General features: G+C 35.5%; 1 protein-coding gene across 5 annotated transcripts in view; it reads left to right on the top strand.

Annotated features, from left to right (window-relative positions):
- The window catches only part of MYO16 (myosin XVI), a 359,417-nt gene that overhangs the window by 196,334 nt on the left and 141,938 nt on the right, over window positions 1-21,145 (top strand). For all 5 annotated transcript variants that reach the window (XM_064708929.1, XM_064708944.1, XM_064708935.1 and 2 more), the window contains exons 13-16: window positions 1,304-1,431; window positions 6,225-6,330; window positions 8,138-8,255; window positions 14,108-14,255. In XM_064708929.1, the coding sequence (XP_064564999.1) occupies window positions 1,304-1,431; window positions 6,225-6,330; window positions 8,138-8,255; window positions 14,108-14,255 (500 nt within the window). The remainder of the gene's footprint in view (window positions 1-1,303; window positions 1,432-6,224; window positions 6,331-8,137; window positions 8,256-14,107; window positions 14,256-21,145) is intronic.

Here is a 21,145-nt window from a genome sequence, read left to right on the forward strand (position 1 = left end):
AAAAGAAAAGGAATGCAAGCATGTATTGAGCATGATCCTATTTTTAGAACAAGGATGAAGCATTGAAAATATTATAATCTATATCTTTTAATAACGGCCACATTTTATGTTTCCTTCTTTTTAAAAAAAAATGTATATAAATTTTTGACAGAAAATTTTGTTATTGTGCGGTGATTGCCCACACTTCCTTCCAATAGAATACTACCAAAATAAATATTTCATAAGAAGTGATTCACTCTGAGATGACATAAAGAATCACACATTAATGGACACTGATGTACTTTGCTCCTTATGAAATTCCATGTAGTTGCAAGGTGACAAAACGATTGCATTTCTGCATGGAAATACACTGTACAACTACACTGCAAATTACAATAGCATTTTACAAGAACATACAAGTACAATTTTGAAGGTATCACAGTGACTGTAGAAATGCTTGAGCTGTGGTCTTGCTGCTTTGTTACATTCCTGCAGAATTTACTTGTGCCCGATTAGGACAAATATATTCTTGAAGTTCATGTTAGAAAAATACATAAACTTGCCACATTTTGCATTGAACGTACTTGTGTGAAGGTTTTTCTTTGTACTTTGTGACATTCTGAAACGATTCCTGGAGAATTGGTGTGGATTTAATCCTTTTTGTCTGGTAGCCCTTAAGGCCTGACTGAGAAGATACCATGGAGGATTCATTCAGCTTCACTGTTGTAGATACCCCAGGATTAAATAGTTTAGTATCTATTTAAATAAGACAGCATGGGACAGAAAGGGGTGACATATCAGGATATCCTCATAAAAGAAAAAAAAAGAAGTGGTTTCTATAACAGATAATTGGATTTACTCAGGCTTTAAGGGTAGTACATGTTGCCAGCTATGTGTGTCAGGAATTATTCTATGTTGCAGAGAGCCTATTCGTAGGAGACTGCTATTAGTTTATAAATTATTCCTTTAACTTTTCATGGGATATTCATATTTAATTTTGTAAATTTTCAAGTCAAGACACCGAAAAACTATAAATGTAAGGCATTAAAAAGTAGCTTACTAGGTTTTCTTTTACTTAATGGGCAAACCAGCACTGTTAAATCCTCTAGTTAAGTTTCATTTTGTATCTTAATTAGACCTTCTGTGTTTAAAGATCTATTTTCTGTAATTAAGATTTTCATAGCTGTTGTAAAGGTATCGCTTCTGTACATGGAGAAGTTCTATTCATAATGCGTAGAAAGCTTTACAGAAGATCCAGGATTAAGGGGGTGAAACATAACTGTTTTGAAATGCATTTATCATTTTATTTTCTATAATTTTTCAGGTCACCCAGCTTTATTTAAGTAACTCTGGAAAACTGTGTTCCTCACTTCCCCCACACATATATTCCTGTGCTGAAAGAGCATACCACATGCTATTCCAGGAGCAGCGTCCCCAGTGCTTTATCCTCAGGTGAAAATTTATCTTTCTATTAATTAATTTGTACCTCCTGCTTTTCAGCAGTTTCCCTTGGGCCTCAGCAGTTGAGATTTCCATTTTCTTTTTTCTCTAACTGATTTTTTTTCTGTGTACTGATCTCTGTATCATATATTAGAGCAAAATAGAAATGAAAAAGGTTTAATTACATCTCAAGTTCATAAATTCTCTTGGGCGATTGCCCCTCCATGTAGCTGCATCTAATTAGGAACAAGAGTTAATGGTAAAGAATTCAAAACTGCTGTGTGTGTTTGCTGATATTACATGAATCAGGATTAAAAACAGAATCTATTGACAATAAAAATGATAAGTCCTTGACTAAATTATAAACCTCTGTGGTGAGGCGCCTGTATTGGAGCATGCAATCTGCCTCTGTTTGTGTGACCATGAGTTTGTTCTTTAGCTCTCCAAGCTCAAAATGGACTTTAAAATGGACTTTAGCCTTTAACCCTTACTCACAGTGTTGTTTCAATGATAAATAACTTCAAGATTGTGAGTAATTGTATTAGTAATCTGTGAAAAAAGTTTGATCCAAATATACTGGTTTTATAATGGTGAAATTTGGCATTCACCTGCCATGTTTTAATCCCCAAATCTATTAATCCTTTTAACAAATAAAACCTTATAATAAATCCTTTTAATAAATCCAGTCCTTTTCTCAAACTCTTTGAAAACAGTGAGAAAACAGTGAATTTGATGTACTCAGTCAAAGAAATGTGTTGCTCAGTCTCATCCCTTTTCAATCTTTTCACTCTTTACATACTTTCATATCTTGTGAATCTTTAATCTTAACATCCTCCTTGGGATTAGAGACTCAATGAGATTTTAAAAGACCTTTGAAATCATTGAGCCCAACCTTTGACTGAACACCACCTTGTCAACTAGACCATGTCACTGCTTGCAGTTCCAGCCATTTCTTGAACACCTCCAGGGATGGTGACTCCACCACCTCCCTGAGCAGCCCATTCTAATGTCTAATCACCCCACCTGCACAGACCTGACATCCAACTGTCCTGCTTTAGGGTAAATATGGGCGAAAACTTCTAAAGAGCTTCTTCTTGAAAGTAAGTTCAAGTGAGCCCTCCCCCAGCTGATTTGGGAAAAGATTTCTTTGGAGAAAAGTGGAAAAAAAAGTTTATTTTTGTTAAATTGTTTAACAGGCAATGCATTCACTAGCACAAAATGTGAATAATATAAAACAATAAAACCTCTTGGCAATCTGAAGAGATGACAAACTCAGAAAGTGCCCTTGGTGGGCTGTAGCTCAGCTCACTCAGTCTCTGATCAGTCCCTCCAGTGCTGGAAATGCCGCAGCCCAGGCCCGGCCCACTGGGCCGCAGGTGCGAGCTGCTGGTGCTCTTCTGGTGTTCAGCCCAGAGCAGGTTCAAACAGTTCCAAGAAAAAGAAAAAACAACAGTCCAGGGAGCTTCTCTGCCTCAGCTAGCTAAAACTAACCCAAAGCAAAGGAGAGCTCTGTCCCACTGTCTGCCTGTGCTGCCGATAACACAGTCCTGGAGAAAGATACAGGGGAGCAAGTGCAGTCCCTGACTACAAACTCCCACCTTCACTCTTGGAACCAGCCTTAAAGGTGTAAAACTTATTTCTGGGCTAAACAAACAAATGGGGATATGGGCATCATAAAGTCACTCTAGGGCACCTAAACCTCCCCTGGTGCAGCTTGAGGCTATTTTCTCACTGTTTTGTCACTGGTTGCCTTGGGGAAGAGGCCAATCCCCACCTACACCCTCCTTTCAAGTGATCAGGTCTCTCCCAAGCCTCCTTTTCTCCAGGCTAAACACCCCCAGTTCCCTCAGCCATTCTTCCTAGGACTTGGTGCTCCGAACCCTTGAGCAGCTCCATTGCCCTTCTCTGGACTCCCTCCAGCACTTGAATTTACTTTCTTGAAGTGAGGAGACCAGAACTGGACATGGGACTTGAGGTGCAGCCAGATTTGTTACCCTTTTACATTTTTTCCCCCCAGCCACTTCACATCTGATCAAAAGCTCACTCATTGAAACAGAGCATTTTACAACAGGAAAGCATTTAGCCAAATCACTGAAGCATCTTCTATCAATTATTTGCAATTATTTTTGGTTTGTAGCAAGCCAGCTTTATTCATGTATGCTTAACACCAAGAACTGTCTTTGTATAAACTTCTAATGGAAATTATGGAATAAAATGATATTATTAGTTATGCTCTTAAACAGCCAGTAGGTGGACTTTTCATAATTAGCTTCTTTCTGACTGCATTTTGCTCCTGCTTTTCAGGATATGAAAATACATTAAGCACTGAAAAGATAAGTAAAGAGCTGTCCAGGGAGCCTAAATATAGTCCTGTTAAAAGCTAAGAATCCTTAATAAATCAAACCAAAGATTTATGGCATGCTAATTGCTAATTTTGTGAGTCAAAAAGTCATAATGAATACATAAAATGAAATGGTCTAGCTTGTTAACAGTCAGGAGTGTCAATATCCAGTGATACTGTTGTGACATAAATCACATATTTAAGCCAAATCATCTGGAATGGGGAGAAGTCCTTGTGTTTTATGATGGAATTCATTGAAAGCTTTGGAATTCCTCAGTTTAGCCTCACTAAAAGCATTCTGTTCGATTTATTTTTTTTTTTTAAGTATAATTCCATGTGTTTTAAATGCAATGGGCTCCTGCAGTACAGTTGCATATTTGTATTGAAACATTGCTTAGAAATACACTCTCCAATTCAGCTTAATTTTAGAAATATAATTTCCAACTAAAATGAAAGATTGATCAGTTACACATAACATTACTGACAATACAAGACTCATTCTTTTGTATTTAGCAGTTTTGCTTGCACATATTTGTTTCAAATCTAGAAACTTCAGTCACTGGGGGCAAGACTCAGTGTCTCACTTACCTACTCTGAAAATGGAGAAGAAATAAATTGTTCTGACCCCCAAAAGTTTGCAAACTTAGTCACTCTTCCTTGGATGTACCTTACTATATTAATGGGAATTTGGAGTAGTAATGCTTCCTGTAGTACAATAAGAGATTGGTTTCAAAAGTTGATGCAGAACAGCACACCTGTATTTTTAAATCTGGTGGAACTCTTATATGAACACATTCTGTCAGCAGTTTTCCATCACTTCTGATCATAGTTCAAGTACTGCAGGAGTAAGTTTTTTTGTAACGTATGGTATGAATGTGGTATCTTTGGTCAGAATTGAAAATGAAGCACAAAAATTAAAACCCTGCCATTTGTAACATCTGAAATGACAGATATATTGCTCCTTACATGTTTTGTATTTTGTCATATTTTCCCTAAATAGATGATTTATAGAATTTCTTCGCAATGGGGTTGTTGTTTACCTAACAGTAATGATCTGATCATGATCCACTTTTCTGAAATCATAAAGGTATAGACAAAGATGCCTAAGATGAAGAAACTGAGGGTAAGCAAGTACTTCTCAGTACCTGCAGAAAGTAATTCTTAAAAAGTGCCTGGGGTTGGCTGCTTTCTAACTCTTTTACCTGGGCTTCCTTTATTCATTGTTTCCATGTGATGGCTCTGTCTATGCCTAAGTCCCCCTCTATGCAATATATATGATAATGGATGATAATCCAAATGCTGCAGATTTGACAGTTGTAGCTTCTTTATTTCCCCTGGGTGTATAATGGGTCATCTTCTTTGCTTCACATGACCTTGTATTTTCACACTTTCAATTGGTCTTTTTACTAACAAATTTAGATTTTGGGGTTTTTTTCTTAATTTCAAAACAGAACTTATTTTTTAATTATTCATAGTATTTGAAGAAAGAAGTTTTGAGCTGTAATGTAGGCTGTATTAACAAAATATTTATAAAGCAATAGTAGGAAACAGGCCCTCCAGCAGGTAGTTACAAAGAAAAGCTAGAAAGCCAGAGGAGGAAAGATGAGAAAACTTCATGAACTTCCTTCCTAACAAACTAAACTTCATGTTTCTTCCTGAAGTCCCACCTAAATTTCCCCTCTTTCAGGTTGTACCATTATTCCTTGTCCTGTCACTACAGTTCCTGACTAAGAGTCCCACTTTGGCTTCCCTGCAGGCAATTTTACTTATTTCCTCCATGCCACCACTTTTCTAATGTTTCTTTCAACATTGGTCATTCTATTGCCTTTCACCCTATTTACTCCCCCTATACACTTTCCCTGTCAGAAATTCTCATTCTTTTGAATATTTATTCTACATCACAAACCAGAAATCACAGCGATCTAGATAGAATCACTAAAGTCAGAATGTACTGCAGAAAGTGAGCAGGTTGTAAAATCAATAAACTTTTTATTTTCCTTCCTGTTCCTTTTGTATTTTCTTTCCATTCTTCCTACTGTATTCTTCACTTTCAATGTTTTCTGATTCCCCATCATTACCACAACAGTAATTTCCCATCTGCAAAGAGAACCAGGCAGCATTAGTGAGCTCCTTTACTGGATGAAAGATAAAGGAGAACATAAAATCTGTGCTGTAAGTACCTTCAAAAAGACTTGAAAGCATTAGATTTGATTGGTTTGGCCTGTGGTCCAAGACAAGGTATCTTGACAGCTCTGACAGCCTTCATGTATATACACAGTCAGTCAGTCTGTCTCCTATGTTGTGTTCTTTATTTGTCATCCATAAACCTTCTGTTATTTGAAATAAAGGCTTGATGGAGGTACCTTCAATCCATTCAAACAAAGCTAGCAGAGAATATAAATAACATTTCAGTTGTGTAGCTAGCCCTGATTCCTCCCTCTCCTCCTTGCCTGTCTTCTTGCAGTGGAGAAAGTGGTTCTGGGAAGACTGAAGCCTGCAAACAGATAGTGAAACACCTCACTTGCAGAGCCAGCTGCAGCAGAAATGCCTTTGATACAAAGATAAAACATGTAAGTAGCATTCCAACCACTGAGTGAAATGAAGCAAAATCTTGGCCTCTTGGATAGGCAGAGACATTTGAATTGTATGGAAAAAGATATCAGCTCTGTAGAAATTCAGAAATGGCTTATTTTCACCTCTGAAGTCAAACAAAGTTGGTTTTTTTTCCGTGAATGGAAATGGGATTGGGATTAAGCTCACATTGATCTGATAAAAAGCATTTCCAAAGTGGAGATAGTTTTGTTTCTATGTTTTGGTGACTTTGAGAATCAGTGTTGCAGTGAATAGGAAACACTTCTGTGATAAGGAACTGTTTCTTATACATGAAATTAAATGCCTTCAGTAAATAAATAAATTTACCTGTATGGTATTTGCTGGACAGTATGAGAAGGGTTGAGGCATTCTGTCCTGTATGCAGGACAGAAACTATAAACTTGCAGGAAAACTGCAAGGATTTAATGAAGTCATATGGCTCAATATCTGTGTACTAAATATATTTAAGAAATAGGTAAGACTTCTGAATATTTTTTCAGTCATATTTATTTTCCAAAATATATACCCATATTTAATTCCCTAGAAAGGTTCACCCTGAAATTTTAAATTATGCTGAACCCTGGATTGCCAATTCAAAATTTTTAAAGAAATTACCTTTCCTGATGAAACTTCTCATCTGAGATACCAACTCAGAGACAGCTATCAATGGGTCTTAATGGAGGTGGGAGAGCATTATCAAATTTTGGGTATAGAAAGACCCTTTAAATCTAGCTTAGATGGGATATCTGACTTTAAATGGTAAATGTATCGGATCTCATCCATAGGGAATAGAGTAGAGATTCTAATTTAGTTACCTTTTAAGGTGCCTTAATGAACACAGTTGTCTGGATTCATTCCTGCTGCAGTTATGCATAGCACATTAAATTAATAAAGTTACAGAGGTTAAAGCAAGTACTGAATTAGTCTAAAAGCAAACACATACTAAACAGCACTACTGGAGTGGAACTGGAACCAAAACTTGGCTGGCTAGTTTTCTGCTGCCACCTACTGCACAGACATCTGGTTTAATTAATAATTGCAAATGGTTTAATTTTTAGAGCTTCTGTACCACTCCTCAGACCCCTTCCCTCCCCAGCTAGTTCATCCACCTTCATGAAAAGTGATGTCAGAACAACAGTGTATATGCACTCATTGCAATCACCTTCAACGATGCACAGAGGAAAGTTCTGAAGGGAATCTGTCAGAGTGCAAGCAACTGATTATACACAAAAAAGCTAAATACAGTGCCTGTGACCATGAAAGCTTAGCATGGAAATGCATTAGTGAGACATACCATAAAAAATGTCTGAATCTGCTTTCCCCTGCATTTTTCACTAGTATAATCCTAAAATAATTCTATTTGAAATCAATAATTTATGCCATTTCTGACATTATATAAAACTAGTAAATTCCTTTGTTGGGTTATTAGTATTGACTGACTGTTGCTTCACAAGCTTTCAAAGATTTTAATATTTTTGCGAAGTATGCCAGCTCCAGGAATATGACTCCAGTCACTAGTATCCAAAATACTTGTAGGAACACTGTAGTGAACCTCCTAGGTTCATATGTGAACCTTTCACTTAAAACTTCCACTATTCTGACATTGATTTTTTGGAATATATTTATTTTTACCTGTCTTACTTAAATTTCTATTTTGGAAAGAAACCTGCCAAGTATTTTTTAAATTCCCCCAATTTATTAATCACACGCAAACCTTACAGATGTTTCTTGAAATATCTTCCCGTTTATTTCCTCTCTTTTTGCTTCTTTAATATTATTTTGCAGGTAAACTGTATCTTGGAGGCCTTTGGACATGCTAAGACACCCTTGAATGCTTTGTCCAGCTGTTTTATAAAGTATTTTGAACTACAGTTTTGTGAGAGAAAAAAAACTTTAATTGCAGGTAAGTATCACTTAATCTGTACATTTTGCTGTCACGCACACAGAGTGTCAGATCAGAGATCCCAGTGTGCCATGCACAGAATTGGACAGCAAGGGGTTCAAGGTGCATGAAAGAGGCCAGGGGGGTTCGGGAGTGTCAGAGGAACAGATTTCACCGCCTGTGAATTGATCGTCAGGAGCGAGCAGTGCCCTGTTCTAAGCAACCACAAGGTGGCAGGAAAAGACAAGAAACAAATGGACAACAGCAATTCCTTATATTTCCCAGGAGGTCACGTTTTGTTTTATTTCACAGATCAACAAACTGAGAGAGCTGTGTAGTGCAACACTGTGAAATAAGAGTGAAAAATGGATTAAGTTGTGCTTTTATGCCTAGTATCGTATTGGGTATTTTAAATATCCTTTAAATTAGTTAGTAATATAATCTGTTTAGTAAAAAAAATTAAAAAAAACACTAACAACAACAAAAAACCAAAAAAGCCAACAACAAGTATATTGTGTAATACTGAAATTAGAAGTAATTTATTTCAACCTAGAGCTTCTTTTAAAACAATTAGGAACCATATTGTTGTTTATTCTTCTTAGAGGCAAGATAGCGTGAAATTCGTTCCTGCTTTCAGAGTAAGTGTGAGTGTTCTGTACCCTAGTAAGAATTCCTTAGTTAAAAAAAAAAAAAAAAAAAAAAAAAACAACAGAAACAAAAACAAAAACCTCCAAAAAAAGAAAAGAAAGAGAAACAAGGAAATTGAGCAAACTTTCAGTTTGATTCTGAAAACTGTCTCTTCAAAGGCAGTCAGAGAGAGCTTTCCTTTCTGGTCCACATAGGTCATCATAAAGCTGCTCACTGTCAAAGCAAGGTATGTCTGCAGAAACAACTATACACAGTTTCCTACTTGCAGTGTTCCTGGATACAGAAGCTGTATGGCAAGACACACTTTTGGTCCAAATAAATTAGATTCTGTTAGATAAGCATTTCCAAATCTACTCTTTTTTTTTTTTTTTTTTTTTTTTTGTAATTTTAAATGTGTTTGTGCTTTCTGAAGATTTTCCTTAAAAAAATTCTTTGGAAATCTTTCCAATTACATTTTCTTGAGACAGTTCACTATACTCTAGAAAATATGGTAGTTCCTTCATGGGAATGTCATGCATGTGAATTTGCTAACACTTTTTTCTGGTTTGTTTTATAATGAGTGTAGGATAATTGCAAAGGAAATTCAAAACTAAAAATGTGCGATTTTGTTTTTCATTTATAAGCTCTTGTGGGAGGAATGCAAATTTAAATACGCATTAGCATGGACCGAAGAGCATCTCAGTTCAGTTTGTAAAAATAAACCTTAATCTCTAAAGCTTAAATTTTATAGACCCTTTGTATTCTACCTATTTAATTTTAGTATATTGTCTCTGTAGGGATATAGGTTTATGGACAGCTTTACTCAGAACTGACAATTTAATTCATAGCCACTGCCTCTGACAGGATCAGTTGAACAGGTTCTTGTGTCAGTTTTCTGATGCACTATTTCTGTGGTTTTATGATTCTCAAGCCATAAGCATCAAATGAGAAAATGTAAGGGTAGTCAGGTCAATTAACAAATGTAAACAAATTACTTATCTACCCTGCTATTCCCCAATTATTTGGGAATTGAATCAATTATTTTTGCCAACTGTAAGGTAGCTTAAAGTTACATAATTTACAGTCAAGAGAGGCATGCCTTGCTACAGCAGTAGAAATATATTGTATATTTCTGAAATTGGCATTTGTTCCTGCTGTTTGATTTGCACAGTAGATTTTGCCATTTCTCGGCCACTGAGCATCACATCTGAGTGAAATTGTCCCAGGTTTAGACCACCATAAATGAGAAAAGAATAATGCATATTGTCTTTGGCAGGTTTAAATTCCACCCAGGCATACTCTGGTTTTTTTTTGGAAGATTATTTGCAGCAGTATTTACTGTCCTGCACTGTTTAAACGTAAATGAATAATTTAAGTATGCAGAACATCTGATTTTGCTGAGCCATGAATTTATAACTCATTGATACTAACGGGGCTAAATATGTCTGATTTGTAAACAAAAATCCAAGTGACACTAGGCTGCCTCCATCAAAGGGTTTGGGTGGTTTGGACTCCTTCAGAGATAGGTATTACAGGTGGAGATCTGGAACAAATTTACTAAGGCAGGGACATGCAAAGTATGTGTGCACACTTTTATTACAGAGAGCAAGCCCAAGGTGGCACTCCTTGTGTTCTGAGTGGACACCAGTGAAGTTTGTGACAACTTCTTATTCATGCTGAAGTTCGTCTAGACCCAGGAAATGCTCTGACTTTTATCCAAGGTTTATCCTTCTAGCAGAAGGTACAATGTAGCTAAATAACTGAAATGTTCTCCATAATTTTCATCATTAGATTTGATTCATTCTTTAGCATAAACTGTACTTTGCCATGAAGAAATCCTTGTTTGAAAAAAAAGGATGGAGAGTTATAGTGTGGCTCTACTCAAAGCCAGTACAGATATCTAAAGAGTTTTTATGTAACAAAAAGTTTTATTTTAGAACAAACACTTAGAATAAACTGCAGGCCAGTGATTTCACTAAGTTTCTAAAATAAATTAAGAATTTAAAGATTGATCTTCTGGCAAAAAAAAAATTCCTAGTGGATTACTGACTCCCACAACATAACTATAGAAGACTGATTTTTTTTTTTTTCCTCAGAATGGTCCTTCAGGTAAGTTGATATGATTCCTAAGGTGAAAATGAATGCCTCTAAAAATTTCCTTAAATGACTCAGAAAGTAACTTAGGAAGAAAAAATAAAGTCTGAAAAACTTATTCTCCAGATTTTCTGCTTTGCTTTTCAGGCATTGATTTTTTCAATCTTCACTTTTTGAAAACCAAGGACAGATTTTTATTTTTTTTTAAGTTACATTGAAAGTGACTAAGAAATGTTTTCTTGTCTTTACAAATAGTGTTTCGGACAGCATAGTTTTTGAGAAGGAGCAATGTAGTTTCTAAGAAAGCATAGCTAAAAGATTTCACTGGCCACACTTTAAATACAGAATCTGCTTGCTGGCTGTGTAGCTGCTGAGTAGATCAAGTGAGCTGTTAAAGGAAGTAAAAATTTGTTTGTGCCTGGAGGCACAATTACCATTGCAGAAAAATGATAGACTTTGCTTTGTAACTTTATGTATTTTCTCCCTTTTATTTCACAAACATATTTCACTTTGTAGAAAAGCATACTACCTTGATCATTTTCTTTATGACTCTTAGCACCATAAAGATGATGCTGTGTTTGATTCTTGCTGATTGGAAGCTTGGCTTTTCGTAACAGCTCTTCCCACTGCTGGAGATGCTAGTTGAGATGGAATGTATTTAGCCTTATTAAAGTGCAGGTGACTTGAAGTACTTGGAAAAGGCTGAATTAATTTGTGTCATCTGAATAAGTGATGTTGCTCATCATTAAAGTTAAATGATAGATGACCTTTGGTAACATTTTTCCTGCTTGTATTAATCAATGAATGTTAAAAACACCTGAAGTGGTAGTTATAAAAGCCTTAGTGAGTAATATTGCACACAAAAATGTGATTAAAGATTTGCAGTGAACTCTCTTCAAATTAATTGATGGTTGGATTCATTTTACTGTGAAATAAGTTACAAGCACAATAAAAGATGGAAATCATCCTTCAGGTTCATCTATTCTGTTTTACCCTGTAGAAATGACAGCCAGGTAATGATTGATTCTGATGAAAGTGTGTGTCTGGGCCAGACCTGCCACAATTGTATTGCTTCAATTTATAATGTGTTGCAAAGTTACTGGAGCCAGAAACATACATGATTTCCCAAGTGTGCCTTTCTACTTCCCATACAGGTTTGGGTTTTTTAGTTTTTTCTGTAGTGTGGCAGCAGAGGATTAGATGGATGATACACAATTTCTCATCATATTGATTCCATAATAGCAGCTCACTACTACATTTTGTAGGATGATTAAATGGGCCAGATCATGTTTCCTTGCTTCAGCAAATCAAAGGTACAGCTCCTCTCTGTCAGTCCTGCTGTCTCTCAGCCAGACTCCCAGGCATGGTTTTGGTTGCCAGCAAATGTCAGGACATGTCTGTGCTGTTACATAAAGAGAGTGTAGATGATGTCCCTGGCTGATGTACCACTGACCTTCTGCACTCCTTAACTGGGGTGTGTCCAGGAGGATTTGGTCTGTGCAAAGTAGTTCTTTGAGACTCTGCATAGTTGTATTTAGTTCATTGACAGAATTTAGCTGCTGAGGCCTTTCTCAAAACAATATTCTGCCTGCTGGCCTAATGCCTCATTAGGCTGATGCAGCTACCTCTGATACACACTGTCATTCACCAAAATGTTTCACTTTGTATTAGGCAACAGCTGTGAGTCCAGAACTGGTTCTGAAAATATTGCTTTAATCCCAGCCAGTTTAAAAAAGAAAAAATGAGAAAAATTCTAAAAAGATGCAAGTGGTATGAATTTAGAGAGCATACTTCCTGTGCTGTAGCATGCATGCACCAATATTTACAATGACTATTGTTCAGGTAGTTCAAGAACTACTTCCAGTTCATGAAAAAAAGGAATCCTGAATGAGTTGGGTGAAAGCCAGGCTGTAGTTTAATATTCTCATCTGCTTACTGGGTTCAAAAATATGGGTCCTCTGTTGCTGAGAAGTGCACCTTGGGTGAGGATGCTTGCAAAGACTCTGTGGAAGCTCTGCCATACTCCAGATACTGAAAAGACTAGAGCTGCAGCATGGACCATGTCCATGTGGTAGAGGTGATCAGGTCTGTGTGAACAGAAGTGCTTCTGGTCTTTGTACTACAGCTAGTGTTTAAATAATGAGAGAATTTATGCCAGCAGCTGGGTAAGTGGGAACTGGGATTAGATTCCCATTTACCAGAAAGGCCCTGACCTAGAGCTGCAGTTGGACATTCCCTTGTTCTCTTAGTCTCTTGCATCTGGAACCACATGGTGGTGTACTCCCAGAGAGTAGCCTGCCCAAAAGAGTGAATATCCCTATCTCTTCATATGTATCTCTAAAATGTCTTTTATCTTGCAAAAAGGTAAATCAGTCTGAGGCTCAATAATTCCTTTGCTTCTGTGCTTTGCCTCTTTCAGAATCTTTGTGAGACTGAGGTTATGTATGATCATGTAAGCTATTTTTCTGTAGGCAAATCTCACTCAGATTCATCCTCCTTCACCTTCTTCCCCAGACTTCTGATTCACGTGGCTTCTCATTTATTCAGGTCATCATAGCCCATGTTCCCCCTGGCTCAGGTCAGTGAGGCTGTTGATAACCTGTTCTGCAGAGGATTTGCCTCTTTGTAGCCATCTGGAAGCTAGGTGGTTAATCAAAACTATTAATCTCTCTGTTTCTGATTACCAGCAGAGAAAGAAGAAATGCTTCCAAGTGTGTTTTTTCAAGAGGTCTTGAATCTCTCTCCCATCTTTCTGTTTAGGAGGAGGATAGAATAGATGCCAGTGGTCAGATACCTCCATTTTGGTGAGATGACTAATAGCTTGTCTCTTAGAAAAATCTTGCCAAATACAGCAACTTATACAAATCAACATCAGTATCTTCAAAACTAAGTAGTTTTGATGGTAATATCAAACAGTAAGTAAGTGTGGTAATGTTTGTTCTACCAATTCTAATGGAATTGGGGTTTTGAATATGATTGGTATAGAAAACCATGGACTATAGAATGGCAATACTATATTTTATATGCTCCCCTCAGATCATTTTATAAGAAACATGGTTTATTCTGAACTCTTGCAATGGTGAATGGTTTAAGACATTTGAGTTTGGAACAATCAGTGTAATTATGAATTTATATGTTTGTTTCTTAATCAGCTAGGATTTATACATACATGTTGGAGAAGTCTCGTGTCGTTATCCAACCTCTCAATCAGAGTAATTTTCATGTTTTTTACTTGATGATGGATGGATTGTCTGCTGAAGAAAAATACACCCTTTACCTCAGTAATTTATCTGCACACAGGTAGGAAAACAACTTTATATTTAGTATTAATAATTTTCTAATACTAATGCCTCTCTGCTGTTGAGGTCCTTCTTCTAATAGTTAAAAATTTTCTAACTTTTCAATGAATTCTGAAATTGTTTATTATGGAGTACTTGCTCATGAGTATTTAGTTCTGAAGTACATATATAGTCTCTTTACAAGATCAGAGTTTTTTATACATTTCTGTTGTTGCCTCAAAGAAGAAAAAGAAATTTATAAGCTCTTTCTCTGTCTTTTGTGGACTAGAGTAGGTCTATTGTTTTTGGTTTTTTTTCCCTGGTGAAAAGTTGTTTCTTAAGGTAAAAACTGTTTGATTTAATTGTTATTTTCTTATGGAATATGTTGATTTTGGTGAAATGTCACTAAATGTAACCTGATATCTCCATTTTCATTTTGATACTTACTTTATATCAAATTAGTAAGAAAAACAGAAACAGAAGTTTTGACTGCTTTGAACCCAAGGAAAGGATTCAACTTCCAGCACCTAAAATTATGTCTTTCTGCATGACTCCACAGGAGCTGATTGTCTTGGCTCCCATTTGCAATCAAAGGAGGTTGAGTCCCTGCTCACCTGTATAGTGACTTATAAATGTGGTTCAGTTCACCCAAAGCACAGAGCTGTGTGTGTCTTCATAAACTGTGCTGATCATGCTGCCTTTAATAGTGAGAGCTTAAATATAAAGAGCTGAATATAGACACCCAAATGTAGCATGTCTAAGGCTTAATATACTCCAAATGTTTGCTATAGGAGAAGGTTTTTGGGCTTTTTCAGTAAATGTTGTGATTATCTCAGAATTTATTCATTCTGACTATTTTAGGATGAAAAAATATTCCTCACTTAGTTAATTTGCATTTTACTCTTCAGTCTTTCCTAAGTGTCACTGAAATCAGAGTAGACTATTTAGTATTAATGGTCTTCTCTTAAACGGACTAACTTTAAAATGGGTATAGTGAGTAACTTTAAAAAGACCAATAGTAATTAAAATTGTGTAAGAAGCATATTTTCAGGTTTATACATCTAAGCCTTTTTCCCATGGATTTTTTTTTTTTCAACTTTTTCATTTTCCACTCTCTTTAGTTACTTGAATAAAATAGCAGTTCTAGATACAGAACCTTTAAATAGAAAGACACCACATTAGTTTTTGCAGAAAAAGCTTCATTGATTATGATTTTTTTGTTAGACAGAAGTCTTCTGACTACCACTGGTAATGTTTTAAGCTGTTACCATTTCTGTATTATACAGAATATCATACAACACTAACTCTGAAGTAACCTCAGGCTAAATTCCTTTGTTAAAAATTATTCAGTTCAAGGCAGGGGGAAGAGGTTAATTCTATATTTTAAATTGTTTGAGGACTTTGAAGACCAAAAGTATTCTAAGTTTCTGATGATTACTTTTATTCCTCTTCTAGCATAAGTTGTTTGGAAGCACACCGTTTTTTCAGAAAATGAAACAGTTTAAAGTCCCTTTGCAAGAAGCTCAGACAGGAAGGAACATAGTGTAAACCTGAATAATTAGATTCACATGAACAAAGCGTTATCTGATAAGATATCTGATAGTCATCCAAAAAGAACAAAATGGTATTTCTAAATAGATGTCTGAACATTGCAGTACCAAAGCTTTAGAAGTAATTTATAGCTGAATATTTGCATAAGCCTGCTTTAATCAATAAAGCTTTGCTTTGCCTATGTACAGTAGATTGTATCTTAAATTATTGAGAGTGTTTGGGCCAATTTTTTCTTACCTTAAACTCCTGAGTGCAGTACTTCAGTGAGCTAGATCTTTCTCAACTGATAAAGTTAAATTAGGGATGAATTTCTACTGCATCAAACTCACTCATGAATCAGGAAGGCAGGATCTGGCCTCTTTTATAAGCTCATTATTTCTGGCTTTGTCGAATTTTGATGAGATCACATCATTCTGGTAATATCCATAAGTGATTTTTTAATGTTTTCTTTGAAAAAGTGTAATCTTGATTCAAATAGTAAAATTAACTAGATAGCAGAGCTTTTAAAACCTTTGGCAGGTTGTTTTTGCCCAGTTGTTTTTTTTGTTAATTTTTCTGTTCCTCTTTACATTGTTTAATATTGCACTTTTATGTAGAAGATTCAACAATCTTATTAAATAATGGCTATTAAGATCACAAAGTACCCCTATTTAAAAATTGCTTTCTTAAGCTATTGCAATGTAAGAAATAAGATGTAGCATGGGTTTTTCTATTCTTATTTTAGATAAAAGTACCTCAAAGATTTAAAGTAATTTTGTCAATATGATGCTGTGAAAGATGAGATTTAGATAGTGTTTTATGTAATATATAACCCTGGGCTGAGAGTTCATGTAAATTGCTTAAAGGGAAAATCCCTCCCTTTTGGATTCACTGAGAATCTCTGTAAGGCTGGGGTGTTGCCCCATCGTGTAGGGAAAGTTGTTTGGCTCTAAATCTTTGCTGTTTGGTGCTCTTTTGAGAGGGAGATGGAGCTCAGAAACTTAAATATGTGTTCTTGCAAGCACTGTAATTGCTGAGGCATCATGTGAGGACAAATAGCTGCACACTTTTCATTGAGCCTAGACACAACTAGGATCTTAAAGTAGCAAGGGTTTGATCTACTTATGGAAGGATCTGAATGAATGCATCTCCCATCGTATCTGCATGTGGATCATGATGGATTAAGACAGAAGAAATTGCTGAAAGGTAAGATCATTTTGCAAGACTGAGCAAGGGAAGCATGTCAGAAATGAAGAGAGAGTCTTTAAGGGCAAGACAAACCTTTTTGATTGACAGCTACTCCTGTGTATTTTTTATATTTGGAAACTGGTTTTTATCAGCAGATGGTTGATTAAAAAATTCCAAAATTACTATTAATTTACTGTGTTTCAAAGAACTCTATGACTTCTTCATCTTGATGATGATAATCATGTGTAGTACAGAGACATTAGCAATTTGAAATTATATTCTCAATTTGCTCTTGATTTGCTCTGGGTTACGGTTTTTTTTCTGGGTGCCGATTGCAGTCCATGACTGTAAGCAGTACTTTTGTGGTCTCTGAAGTTTAGCCTCACAAAAAAAGCATGTACTAGTTTTTCCAGCACATTTAGTTTTGCCTCATAGTTACAGTAGGTGCTAACTTAGTGGCAAATTTTGCAACCAAGGTGAAACAGAGAACAGTGAGAGAAGTGACAGCGGTGATAGATTGATTTGTAAATGATTTTCAGTGCTAATGAAGAAAGGATAGGAAACAATAGCAATAGGAAAGAAAGTATTTTGGGAAAATATTCCAGAAAATAAGTAGAAAGTCCTGCTTTTGTTGCTTTGGGCCAATTGCTTCATATTAGTATTTCTATTTCAAAGATGTGCCATATAGAACAATGTAAGAATGTCGTTGTGTAATATGTATATGTAAGATACTCAAACATACTGTTATTAAAAGTCATGTATTTACATGTGTATATTTGTATTTAAAAATATAGCTTAAGGCCACTAAACTGTAGAAAATTATTTCAGAAAAGATGGTAGTTTTGAGAGCTGTTCAACTTGATGTCATCATTTTCAATTTAAAAAAGGTTGCTATTTTTCCTAATTCATTGTATTGTAAAAACAAGTGACAACTTTGAGCTGAACTGTGGTCAGGGCATGCACTTCTTGTATTTGCATTATCAAACTGCTGTTCCCACATGTGTAAAACTTTCCTTTCTCCCTTAGAAAAATAGTGTGTGCTGCGCTGTGTGTTCTCTCTGTCTGTGATGTTTCTCACAGCCTTTAAAAAGCAGTAAAACTCTTCTGCTCCAACAGATGTAGATGGAACATCTACATCTTCATGTAACTGATGTTACTCGGAGGTTTCTCTACTGTATCCCACTTTTGCATTATGGGCAGGGTCAGCACAGGAGGAGAGAAGCTGTGGCAGGAGATATTGGGGTCACCATCACTGCAGCTGAATGGCCATGATGGTCAAGTCCTTCTACTTCCAAAGAGACCTTCTTCCAAAGATCTCTAAAAATTAAAACAAGCATTCAAGTTCTGGTTGAACAAGTAAAGTTGCATTTTGTTGTTGTTGTTTTCTACAGGTTTTCCTGTCGTAACTTGATTTTATGCAGCACATTCCTTTTCTCCAGAAATCTTGCATTTTAAGTACATTAGCATTTATAAAACAATGCATTGATAATCGTAGATCCAGCTGTGTAGAGTGGCAAGCCTAGAGAGCAAAGGGTATAAAGACTTTTGGAGTACGCTTAATAATCTTTCTAAATAATGTGGTAACATGAAGATACAGCTTCAAACACATGGACGATTTCAAAAACAAGAAAATGAAGTCTAAGTTATTTTTGCTGGAATTTGTTTCAGTGCGATTAGAGAATATGGATAGGTGAAATCCTAAATAAAATAGAAGATAGTTTGTGTTGTTTGTTGGGTTTTTTTTGTTGGGTTTTTTTGGGGGTTTTTTGTTGCTTTTTTTTAACTGCATGGTAGCAAATAGTAAAAAAATTATATACTTCCATCAGTTTAAATCTTCCTGATATGATTTACTTTTATTTCAGCTCTCTAGTGAACAGCTTTAAATGTGAACATTTATTTCTTGACTATCTTCATGCAATGCTACCATGAAAATGTGATTTACAATGAGTAGTACTACTTTAAGGGCAAGATTTGTACATTCTGAATGTAATGAGGCAATTCCATTTGCTTAGGTTCCAGTGAGGTCTGACAGCTAAACTAAACCAGGCTAGTTATCAGGAAGGTAATGGGGAGAGATATAAAGCAGATGTATTTGAGATTCTGGAGCAGATTTAAACTTGTTTCAGCGAGTTTAATACCTATGTAATCTGGAATATTTTCAATGTCAAAAATATTATCTAAATTTTTTCTGTTGTCTTTTGTGCTTTGCTTGTTTACTGTTGCTGCTTACTATTTGTTCTTTTCCTATTTACACTGTATTTACTGGTGTCTGAACTTTTAATTTTTTTTTTTTTTTGAGATTGAATCACCTTTACTGCATGTAGGACATATGCATATTCCAACAAAATGTGCTTTCACATGTTCTCTTTAATGTTTTTCCCTATCCTATTATAACTTCAGATAGATAATATTCTTTATCCCAATGCTCTTACCTTCTTCAGTTTTCCTTTATTTTCCTCATTCATGCAGGTTTTCTGAGCAAATAGTGCTCATGAGTTTATTCAACTTGGTTTATTCTTTATATAAGTAGGAATTGAACCAAAAGGAATTTTTATGGTTTTGTGGAGTTCTTCGCCTCTTTTTCTTCTCTTATTCTTTCTTTGAAGGTCAGGCTCCATTAATCTCTTGTACCATGATCTTCAAGTGTCAGTGTTGATCTTTGCACTTCTGAGAAGGAGATGTGTGAAAACACCAACAAATGAGTGATGTGTGTGATTTGCTATAATAATCACGATGAACTCAGTTTTATTGAGGATGGACACCAAAAATTATATGTTTTATTAAGATACAGCTTCCTGTTTCAAAGTGATATTGATTGACTGGAACTAATTTTATCTAATTCTAATGTAACATTTCACAATACTTATTTTCAAATATATCTGAGATTAAAAAAATAGAGCAGATTGTAAGTTTGAGATTTTTTTTTCATTTAAACTGATTTCCAAAACAGAATATTCAAAAGTATTGATTTTTTTCCTCTGTGGCCTAATCCATCTAATTTTCCTTATTTGTGTGCTGCACTTCTCTTCAACTAGCTTTTAGGCTTAGTCTCATATTTTAGGCTTTGACTGCCATATTTTAATGAAAACTAGATAGAAACCACAGAAGCCTGTTAGTGTACAGTAGCTAAGAGTTTTTTTGGTGTTTTTTAGCAGGGGAAATATGATGACTGAACCACGTAGACTAAATCTTCTTCCTTAAGATCATCACTGTGCATGTTAATATTCAGGAAGTACCTGACAATAATGTCAGTGTTGAAGTTGATATACAGTTTATTTCTGAAAATTGACTACATTTCCTCTATCTTAAACCCCCTTTCTGTGAGACGTTTGTGGATAGTTGTGTCCTACAAAATACATTACTAGGAGGTTGGCATTGCAATTACAGAATATATAATCAGGATCACATCTTAGGTTTTCGAAACAAAACTGAAATGCTATTTGTCTGCTTTATTTTGCAAATTAAGTATTTATTTTTCTATTAGCAGATACCTACACCTCATACATAAGGTATACCTCTGTATTATTAATTATATTTCACAATATTTGTTTTGAGTATCTGGCTGTGCAGTTGTTTTGAGTGGTTCATCCTGAATTCAGGGTTAGTTACATACACACCTACACACTTGCATTATAATTGCATGTCAAGATATCCAAAGCATTTTTCTTCTTGAAAGCAGAAGGAACTTAGGTTTGGATTTTAATGATAATTTATTTATTCCAGTTTCGACATTAGCAGTTTTTAATATTACTGCTTTATTCCCAAAGGATATTTTAAAAAATTACACCTCCAGTGATGTTTAACAATCATTAACTTACTTGAAATTCAAAGAGAATTTTTATTTAGCAAGGTAAAGGTAGTAAAATTGCTCTGAGACGGCTCAGGGTCTTTGTCTGAGGTCCCAAGTGTAATTGTTATTTGTCTGGCATTTGGAATAAATGCTGTAGAAATTCTGCTTTGTTCAAGAGTGCAGATCTGAAACTCATATTCCTCTGGGTATTTTCTTTCATTTGATGTTAACAATCCCCTCTTCATTGTATTATTCTTCATACATATTGATTGACTAGTGGCAGAGGTTGTTCAGTCCCCCATTGGCAGACTCGGAGAGGCAGAGAAATCATTCATTTTGATTACTTCTCGTTTCAACAACTTATTTTTCTCTCCATCATAATTCTAACAAGCTGAACCTGTAAA

The sequence above is a fragment of the Zonotrichia leucophrys genome, chromosome 1 (genome assembly GCF_028769735.1).
Source record: "Zonotrichia leucophrys gambelii isolate GWCS_2022_RI chromosome 1, RI_Zleu_2.0, whole genome shotgun sequence".
Lineage (NCBI taxonomy): Eukaryota > Metazoa > Chordata > Aves > Passeriformes > Passerellidae > Zonotrichia > Zonotrichia leucophrys.